This window comes from Astatotilapia calliptera, chromosome 3 (genome assembly GCF_900246225.1).
Source record: "Astatotilapia calliptera chromosome 3, fAstCal1.2, whole genome shotgun sequence".
NCBI classification, from domain to species: domain Eukaryota; kingdom Metazoa; phylum Chordata; class Actinopteri; order Cichliformes; family Cichlidae; genus Astatotilapia; species Astatotilapia calliptera.
The window spans coordinates 2,464,846-2,475,423 of record NC_039304.1 but is presented as its reverse complement, the minus strand read 5'-3'; the positions used below and the strand labels follow the sequence as shown (position 1 = coordinate 2,475,423).

The window sequence follows — 10,578 nt, the reverse complement described above, 5'->3', positions numbered from 1 at the left end:
TAAATATAAAAATATCTAAATATCTCCTGTCCTTTATGTTTTAATGATGTAAGTCTGTTATCGTGTTACATTAGCATTCCTCACATATCAATGAGATGCTGTACAGTACAATCCTGCTGACACAGCAGAGGGATAACGACAGCTATTCAACATCGTTACACGACACATTCGAGCTGCATGATGCAGACAAAGTGACTAAATCATCTTTTTGTGGTTTATTGTCTTCAAACCAGCAGACAAAGCCGATGGCAGAAGATGTCAGAGAAGAACTTCAGGCCGTGGACTGAAAAGGTATTTTTTTCTTGTTATCAAAAGACATTTGGAGTGGCAGCTTCTACAACTGGTTGTGCTAAAGTAAAGCTTACAGTCTAAGAAGTCACAGTGTTGATATTCAGCACAAAGAGAAAAGCTCACTTGTTTGAATTTATTTACAATCATAGTTTTATAAATTCTGACTGTAAACAGCTTTTACAGCTTTGATATTGTTTGACACTCGATATCAGGTGATAGGGTTTAATTTAAAGGTTTCTGCGTCCCAATGAGCCATTTACACTGATCAGTGTCAGTTTAACTGTAACACATTCATTATTTAGATCCAACAAAGAAATAACTGAATGTAAAAAAATGGCAGCCCTCAGGCAGGTTTATAGAGATACATGCATGCATTATGAAATTTATGTATCACATATAATTGTTATTCACCTAATCATGGCATACCCACCCCTTCCTCCCTAGTTAACTGCAACCCAAAATAACTAGTGGGGCTATTTACACACTCACAACCAGTGTGGGGTAAAAAGAGCCACCAAAAAGCTGTCAGCCACAGATGTGCTAGAAGAGTTAGAAACTCTACTTATGGAGAAACTTTCTAAGTCTAACAGAGGACAGGTACTCCTGCCCAAATAACATGATATAACCCCACATACAGCCCAGCCATAAAATGAACCAAGTCATTTAATTAAAGACAGCATGGGACCAAATGCATGTAACCAGCCTGCACCAACCTGGCATTTCTTCCTCCTGAATTAAATGAATGAATGGATGAAAGTTAAATGACTACAAACCTAAAGCCACTAGTTCCCACACTGGAGCTCCCTGACACTGTGTGTTAACCGTATTTAGCTTGTATCAACAGTTGTAACAGGCTAAGATACGTGAGACACTGCATTGAATGATTGTTCCTGTCTTAATGATTTCAGCTCAGATGTTCTGCTTTTTCCTTTCAGTAGATCAAAGCAGCTCGTGCTCCTTCTGCTTCCAATTTAGAAGAAGAAGAAGAATAAGAATGCTTCAGCGAAGTGGCGTTCATGGTCTCAGTGAACAGTCACAGTCACACACTGCATGTGGTTTTAAAAGCAACATGTCTGTTCACCACAACAATGGAGATGTGTAATATTAGTGCAGCTACGGTTTGTTCTTGAACATCAGTTCTGTTTTCTACTTTGATCACTTAGACCAAAAAAGTGTTGTTTTCAGATTCTTTCTTTTACATCTATAAACCACCTGCTCATTTTTTTTATTACAATTAGTTTCACATAAATGTTAGTGTTTCCTTTATGATCTTTTAATGCTTACACTACACTGTACACGTCTACATTAGAGACATTTCTGTTACCTGTTTCTGTTGACTCAGAGTTGTGAAATGTTCTTTTATTTGATGCACAATATGAAGTTCATAATTTTCTTACAAATAAAACTAATGACAAACATGAACAGCTGTGCTTATTTCTGAGACATGAGTTTTTGAATGTGTTCATATTTAGACAGTGTTGGGATTCAGAGATTATTTTATTGCTACCATATAATTTGCCTTATGAAGAATGTATTAATAACATGTTTCACAGTATCATTTATCAGTAATATTTCCTACAGGGTTTATATTGCATTGAATATGTCTGTCATCACATTGACCTTTCTATTTTTATAGGTTGAGTTCATTTTATACACAATGCATAAATGTGCTTGGTTAGAGTTGATGTTCCATTCTAGAAGGTTTTAAGCTTCACTGGTGAGAGTGTCCAGATGATACATGCTGAGGGGAGATGAGAACATAGCAGGTTAATTGCATGCATGCTTACAATACACATATTAATCTAGTAGCAGATTTGAGCAAAGGCCTAAGCGTCTTCTACTTCAGTTTGAGACTGGCTGCAAAGTACTTTACTTAGTGATTAATGACGAAGGTCCAATTATTAGCTCTTAGAGATGCTAAGACCTGAAGTTATTACCTTAAAAGGCAAGTAATGTAGAAAGGAGAAGTTATATGTCGGTGTAAGGTTATATGTACGTGATGTACCCTTGTCTGTACGAGTTGAACTTTTGCCCGTCTGTCATCATGTATTTTTGAACTGCATTGACGTAGGTGTGATATTTTATCCTATAAAACCAGAACCCATTGTATTTTTGTCAGAGCAAAACAATCCGTATGCTGACGGTTGGTTGTTCTCCTGTGATAATAAAACTCATCATTTGATTGCACTTTTCCGGAGTCTCCGTCGTTTGTTGTCTGGTCTAAAGTTGATCGATCTCGTAACATTTGGTGGAGAATGCGGGCAACTGAGGATCAGTAGAACGAGGTTCAGGTGTTGTTGTCGGCGGAGGTTGAGGCCGGATCAGCTGAATCGGACGGCAGACGTCACGGTGATCAATTTGACTACTGGGCCCACAGAATAAAAAGGTAAGGCACAAACCTCTTAAACAGAAATTGTGCTGTATTGGAGTATAATTCTAAAACAAGTAGTCAAGTGGTCATCCGTTGATCTCTGTTTTGAGTTTTGTTTAAAATAAAAATCTTTATTTGCAACGAAAGTGAAAGTTGAGAGAATTGTTGCATTCACGGTTGACTAGGAAAAAGCAGTTGTTGAAGAAATAGAGAAGAGAGACTGATTTGTGTGTAAGGAATAAAGGGATTAAGAAGTGTCTAAAGTCACGGAACCGAAGGGTTCCACCCCCAGGAAAGACGTTTCCTGGGTATTAAACTAGGGGTGGGGCCCCGCTGAGACTTTGTGGCCTCAGATATAGCCCTGGTGATCGTAGAAGGATCATCTTGAGAGACACTTAATAAATACATGTTTAAGAGTAAATGCCGGACAGAAGTCCGAGGAGTTGACATGTGATTTAAGAGACTCAAGCCAGCCGTGAGCTTGAGGTTTTGTAGTGAAGTGAGCTGATTATTAAAAGTGAGAAGTCTGATAATAAAATACTGTGAGATATTACCTGTGCATTTTTGGGCCCGCCGCGGTCCGTGAAAAGCTGTGTTGCTGTTGTTATTCTGGTTGGCGTCTGAAAGACGACCGGCAGTGTGCATATCCGGTTTGAATTGAACTGAGGTTGTGACGTAGGAAACTGTCTGAAATAATTTAAAGGGCCAGGCGCCTGCCGGCTGGGTGAGAGGCTTTGAAGTCTCTTTTCCTTTCTCTTTTCGGGTTGAGAAAGTGCGTAGTTAATATTTGATCAACCAGAAACGTAGTAATAAATGAAGGAGTGAGTGCACAGTGAATGGAGGAAAGGTTCCCAATCAATCAGACGTTTGATTCTAGGACATTAACTGGTTTTACCTTCACTATTTTGCTGACACCTGTCACTCATGGGGAGCCTGTGGAGGTGTTTGTTTGTTGTGAAACATCAGATAGAGAGTTTGATTTTGTTAGAGCAGAGATTTTAACCAAACCAGAGTTTCCCAGCTTTCTGGCTGATTGTGTAGAACTGCGTGAAGGCTTAGCCCAAGTTCTGGCACAGCATGGTCATTTAGAAGAGTGAGAGTTTCCATAGTAAATGTTGGTGTGCCATAATATTTTGTTTCAGTGAAAACCGAGAGAATTTAGGGGAAACTATTATATGCTTGTACTCCCTGCAGACATAACTGAGGACCAGCTTCTTGAGTTTGTTGGTCATTGTTTAAGAAGGTTTAAAGAGCTGGCTGAACTTGCTGAGAGAGGATTTGTTTCTGAATGAGAGATTTGAGTGTCTTTAGGTGTGATCTAGGTGTTAAGACTGGCTGGGTTGTGCAGGTGAAACCACTTGTTTTATCAAAAGTGTACCAGCAGATATTGTTTCAGCTAAGAGCTACTGGGGGCGGCCTACTTCCCCTTTTTACTTCCTCTTTGAACAGGAGAAGAAACACGCACTGTAGGCCTCTTTAAGATTAAAAGAATAACGTTGCTTGTCTCTTGGTGATTTAAAATAACAGGCCTTGCTGAACGGTGTGAGTTTGACTTTAACAGAAAGAGAAGAGAATTGTTTCTAACTTTGTGCAGGTCTAAGGTATCTGAAATATACAACTGCGCAGTTTTTGGGTTGGCCCGCACTTCCTCTTTTTACTGAGGATCGGTCTACAAGTTGCATGAAGTATAAAAGCTCTGTGCTTGGTTTTTAGAGCAAGAGTTGCAGCTGGTGTGGTGTGTTTATTTTGTAGCGCTGATAATTGTGAAGAGGAAGTGACAGCGAGCAGCTCCACTGCAGTTGCAGGAACAGGAAACACACCACGTGACCTTTGACCTGTCCCACAGCGCCCCTCTGCTTGCTGCTCAGAGCCCACTCACCCAGGTGCATGATGGGAGCAGGAAGAGGAGGCTGGGCCGAGCTGATAGAAACCAAACAAACAAATAAACAACAGCACGACAAACACGTGAACCAGACTTTACCTGTAAACTTACCTGGTGTCTCCCAGGGAGACCACAGTTATGGAGCTGACAGGTAAGTACGTGCAGTACACACTTCCTGTCCTGAAACACACACACAGGTAAACCGCACAGGTACGTAACCATCGGCGTGACTTTGTATTGAACATTGGGGGGTCAAGATCTCTGTCTAAATAAATAAATCTGGGTACATTCCCAGATGATTAAACAACTATTTTGCTGGTAACACCTGAAACGAGTAAAGAAAATCAACAGCCTATTAATGCAAGATAATCCATAACTTTATTGGGGGTGACATTGTTGGAAATGAGTCCAAATAAAGAGTCCACACATTTATAAGCCTGTCTATGTGTGTCTCACCTGGACAGCCTCCTCTGGAAACCAGACAACAGCAGAGTGTTACCCGGCAACAGGCCAGGTGGGTAGGGGGTGTGGCTTAAGTCCAGGTACACCTGCAGACTCCTCCCAGCTTGGTCACAAGGAGTGAGACGCACACCTGCACACACACATTCAGCTAACAGTCAGACCTGGGGCCCGTTCTTCGTACCTCGCTAAGTAAGTTAGCTGGATTTGATTGTTGACGATTTCGCGTGATCCTGGATCGTTCGGTTCTCCGAAGCTCATCCGGGACTTGCTGTCATAGCAACAGATCCATAAGCGTAAACCTGCTCCCGAGCAGGTTTACTTTATGTAAACAGGATTAGATCGCGGCCACTCAGGTATGTCCGCTTCATTTATACGAAAGCAACAGCGATATTCCACCACTGTTTCACCATAAATAAATATTATCAATGTAACTAAAGATAATGCAGCACTTGATCCTTTTATTGATTCCATACAGATACATACAGGTCATTTCCTAAAAAAAGGGAAATGTACTATTAATCATTCTATTTCATGTATTTGATTATTTCAGATGTAATTCATATGTTAGAGTAGTAATAGTAAATTACTTCATGAAAAGGGTGCAGAGAGAGCTGAGGGGACTGATAAGGAATGGGAAGGACAGCTACAGGCAGAAGATGGAGAACCAGCTTCAACAAAACAACGTTGGTGAAGTCTGGAGAGGCCTCAGAACCATCTCGGGCCACAAACAGCAGAACTCTCTGCCTGGGAGGGATGTGAGATGGGCAAATGAACTGAATAATTTCTTCAACAGATTTGACTCAGCCATGAGGCAGTCTGCAACATCGGCTGCAGACTCACCCACCCCCACTGCTGCTGTTCCACCTCAGACACTTCACACCTCCTCTATTCACCCTGCTCACTCCCCCCCACCCCCAACAACAGCATCCAATACACACTGAACACAAGGCTCCAGCCTCTCTCTCTCAACCACCCAGGTTAGGAGGGACCTGAGGAGGATTAATGGCAAGAAGGCAGCGAGTCCAGATGGCATCAGCTCGAGGGTCGTCAGGTCCTGCGCGGACCAACTGTGTGGGGTGATGGAGCACCTCTTCAACCTGAGCCTGAGGTTGGGAAGAGTCCCACAGCTCTGGAAAACCTCCTGTGTTGTACCAGTGCCAAAGACTTCACGCCCCAAGGACCTCAACAGCTACAGGCCGGTGGCTCTGACATCCCACCTGATGAAGACCCTGGAGCGGTTGGTCCTGGCTCAGCTTCGGCGCCTAATAAGCTCATCACTGGACCCACTTCAGTTTGCCTACCAGCCTGGCATTGGAGCGGATGATGCCGTCATTCACCTCCTACATCGTTCCCTCGCTCACCTGGAGACCGCTGGAAGCACTGTGAGAATCATGTTCTTTGATTTCTCCAGTGCCTTCAACACCATTCTTCCCTCGGTTCTAAAGGACAAGCTGGTGAACTCTGGAGTGGACCATCACCTCACTACCTGGATCCTGGACTAGCTCACCGACCGACCACAGTATGTGAGGACTCAGGGCTGTGTGTCGGACAGGGTCGTCTGCAGTACGGGGGCCCCACAGGGAACGGTTCTGGCTCCGTTCCTCTTCACCATCTACACTGCAGACTTCTCCCACAATTCCACCCAGTGCTTCCTGCAGAAGTTCTCTGATGACTCTGCAATAGTCGGCCTCATCACTGATGGGGACGACAAGGAGTACAGAGGTCTGACCCAAGACTTTGTGGACTGGTGCCAGCTGAACTACCTCCAGATCAACGCCAGTAAAACCAAGGAACTGGTGGTAGACTTCCGCAGGCACAAGCATTCTCCACTGCAACCACTGAACATCCAAGGTATGGACATTGAGGCTGTGGACAGCTACAGGTACCTTGGTGTTCATCTGAACAATAGACTGGACTGGACTCATAACTCAGACGCCCTCTACAGGAAAGGGCAGAGCAGGCTGTACCTGCTGCGGAGACTCAGGTCGTTTGGAGTGGAGGGCCCACTCCTGAAGAAATTCTATGACTCTGTTGTGGCTTCTGCTATCTTTTATGGCGTGGTCTGCTGGGGCGGCAGCATCTCTGCTGGGGACAGGAAGAGACTGAACAGGGTGATCCGAAGGGCCAGCTCTGTTCTAGGATGCCCTCTGGACCCAGTGGAGGTGGTGAGTGACAGGAGAACGGCGGCTAAGCTGTCATCCCTGATGGACAACATCTCCCACCCCATGCAGCAGACTGTGACAGCACTGAGCAGCTCCTTCAGTGGGAGACTGCGGCACCCACGGTGTGGGACGGAGAGATTTCGCAGGTCTTTCCTCCCCACTGCTGTCAGACTCCACAACAAAGACTTTAACTGATCAAGCACACACATCCATACATATGCAATAATACTAAGTGCAATAATCCTTTCTGTCATCGTTGTATTTTTACTCAGTTGTATATAGTATTTGTATTTGTATTCTGTTTTTATCTTATTGTATATTTATTTTATTTTATTCTACTGTATATAGTATTTAATTTTATTCTATTCTGTACAGTTGTGTACTGTATTTATTCTTATTGTATTCTAATTTTTGCCTCATAACTTTTGCACTGTCCACTTCCTGCTGTGACAAAACAAATTTCCCACGTGTGGGACTAATAAAGGTTATCTTATCTTATGTAATCAAGATGAGAGACCGCGGCTATAAAAGCGAAGGTGGATTTGGGAAGTCTGTCGCAGCCATGTCCTGTTCGTTTACGCGAGCCACCCATTGTGGAAGGTGCAAGATTGATAAGGAGAGTTTTCAGAATTCAGCGTATATTGCGGGATAGACAGGATCCTTTAGCTCAGCGCGACAGTGTGCTCATAGAGAGATATCGATTTTCCCGTGAGGGTATTATTTAATTAACCAACTTGCTGGATCCTTATGTTAAGAGTTCCACTCACCGTAGTCGGGCATTAACAACTGCACAAACTGTGTGCATTGCCTTGCGTTTCTTTGCGAGTGGCACGTTTCTGTACGCTGTTGGAGACGCAGGGAACATTGGCAAAAGTGCTGTCTGCCGTTCCATTCGCAAAGTATACCTGGCACTCAAGCATTTCCTGGGTGCGTTTGTGGTTTTTCCAAGCCACTTAAGACCACAGGTTGTCAAACAGGGCTTTTTTTCTATTGCAGGTACATTAAATTCGATAATGAATGTGATGCAATCATGACCCATGTCTGTAACTATAGCTCGATTGTCCACAGGCTTCCCTAATGTGATTGGTACCATAGCCTGCACACACATTGCGATCAAGGCACGCATTGAAATGACCTTTGGGCAAATAAAGGGAAGATTTCAGTGTCTGAAAAGTCTGAGGGTTGCACCTGACAGGGCATGTGACATTACTGTTGCATGTGCCGTACTGCACAACATTGCCACCATCAGAAAGGAGAGGACTCCTGTGGTGGAGGTGCAGCCTGATGATGACCTCCAGCCAGTGCACTTGGACCAACCTAGTGGCAGAGCTGCACGGGACAGAATTGTGCAACACAATTTCGAATATTAAAAACATGACAAAACATATTTTTCATTGAAATTTATTTGAGCATCTTTTTCTGTCTCATCAAAAAAAAGCCAGTCATCATTTGCCTGGAAAAAAAAATCATATATACTGTATCACGCAAGGTCATCAATAGTGCTCTGTATGAAAGTGTATTTTTACTTACTCTGAAGTTCCTTTTGAAGCAACTCGATTTCTAGTTGAACTTTTTGCCTCATTAGAGCTTGAAGTTCGATTTCACCTAGAAACTTTTGTTTCTTTAGCTCAGTATACTCCATTTTTTGCTGGAGACTTCTCTTATAGAGCAAAAGAATGTCACCCTGTTTCAATTGTAGAGACAATATTTAACGGGCAATACATGTCACATAGGAAGTAAAATTAATTACAAGACTGCCCACCGGTCAGAAACAGTCAGAAACACATAGAAGTACACAAGTAGATACAAATTCAGGCCAAATTATGCACTTACAGGGACTTCCTCCAAACCACAGTCATCTGACAGGGTTGCTTCACTGTCCTGTGCAAAGGAAACAAAATGGTGTTACAAAGGGATGTGGTACAGCCTATTGGTCTAAATAATAAAAAAAAAAAAATGTATATATATATATATATATATATATATATATATATATATATATATATATATAGATGTATATAGATGTATATATATATATATATATATATCTCCCAACTTACTGTGCATGCTTCAGTCACCCCTTGCATGGGAACAGGTAAAAGTGATGGAGTGTCATGTAAAACTACACACAAAAAAACCCACAATGTCAATAAATGTCAAAGTACAAAAAGCATTTTAATTAAGGCAACAACCAAATATTTTACATTGTACAAATAGCATTATGAGCTCATTTACCAGTTATGAAGGTGCTGCTGCTACTGCATCCCGGCTGCTGGTCTAAGGAAGAGCTGCCCCCAGGGATGCCCTCAACAATGGGTCTGGTGGCATTCAACCCTAGGGCCAGGTCCTCTGCCGGGGTGTGACGAGGGGGTGCAGGACCACCACCTGTCTTTTTGTGCTCTGCCCTTTTCTTGGTTGCTGTTATAAACAAACAAACAGATTATTTCAGGGTCTCTTTTCAAGAGACTATAAGCAATATAAGTGATAAATATTACCATTCTGTAGAATATTCTTATATTTCACTTTTACTTGTTCCCATGTTCTAGTGGGTCCTGTTGTGGCTCTAATGTGAAAGAGGATATAATGTAATATAACATAATATAATATGATATAATGTAATATAATATGATATAATGTAATATAATATAATAAATTACTTACAAGTTTAATTTGTCAGCAACTTTCTGCCAGCCCTCTCTCCTATCTTTTGCAGCCTTTGCAGTGTTCCCTTACGTTTTAATTAAACTCTGAAACTCCTGAAATCCCTCAATCAAGAGTTCTTGCTCTGCTGCCGAAAAATACTGAGCGCGCTCCTTCGACATTTTCACCGACCAATCAAAGGGTTGCCGATCAATGTTTCTACTATCGATGCGTAGCCCCTTTTAAGCCATCCAGTGAGCTCACATTACTTCATTCAGCTATACTAATCGTCAACAACAGGTGTGTTCGGAGAACCGGAATAGCGAGCTCAAAGTTGGCGCGATGATTTGATCTTGGATGTGTCATTTGATCTTGGATGTAGTAAGCGAGGTACAAAGAACGGACCCCTGAGACTCATACCTGAAGCACTGATGCCTGTAGTTCCTTAATGTCCAGCAGAGGCAGCAACTCAGTGAGGGACGAGCAGTTTACCTGCAGTCTAAGACATCTGAGACGGACAAGACTGTGGGTGGGACGGCCTAAAAACACAGAGAATAGAGATGGAAAATGTGTATATATATACATATATGTATATATATATACATACATATATGTATGTATATATATACATACATATATGTATATATATATATATACATATATATATATATATATACATACATATATGTATGTATATATATACATACATATATATATATATATATATATATATATATATATATATATGTGAGTCTTGGCGGCTGGCCAAG

At 42.1% G+C, this 10,578-nt stretch overlaps 1 protein-coding gene across 1 annotated transcript; it reads right to left on the bottom strand.

Annotated features, from left to right (window-relative positions):
• Positions 1-2,511: 2,511 nt before the first annotated feature.
• On the bottom strand, positions 2,512-7,948 carry LOC113011435 (CST complex subunit CTC1-like). The gene is made up of 5 exons (XM_026151020.1): positions 7,936-7,948; positions 5,001-5,136; positions 4,656-4,724; positions 4,483-4,582; positions 2,512-2,616 (listed from the first exon to the last, which is right to left on the bottom strand). Exons 1-5 carry the CDS (start codon positions 7,946-7,948, stop codon positions 2,512-2,514), a joined length of 423 nt encoding a protein of 140 aa, XP_026006805.1.
• Between the last annotated feature and the right edge of the window lie 2,630 nt (positions 7,949-10,578).

Bases quoted from the DNA above. Each gene is read 5' to 3' on its own strand.
- LOC113011435 (XM_026151020.1), bottom strand. The intron at 4,725-5,000 runs GTGAGACACACA...TGTGTGTTTCAG, and splicing joins TTCCAGAGGAGGCTGTCCAG to GACAGGAAGTGTGTACTGCA. The intron at 2,617-4,482 runs GTGTGTTTCCTG...CGTCCGATTCAG, and splicing joins GACAGGTCAAAGGTCACGTG to CTGATCCGGCCTCAACCTCC.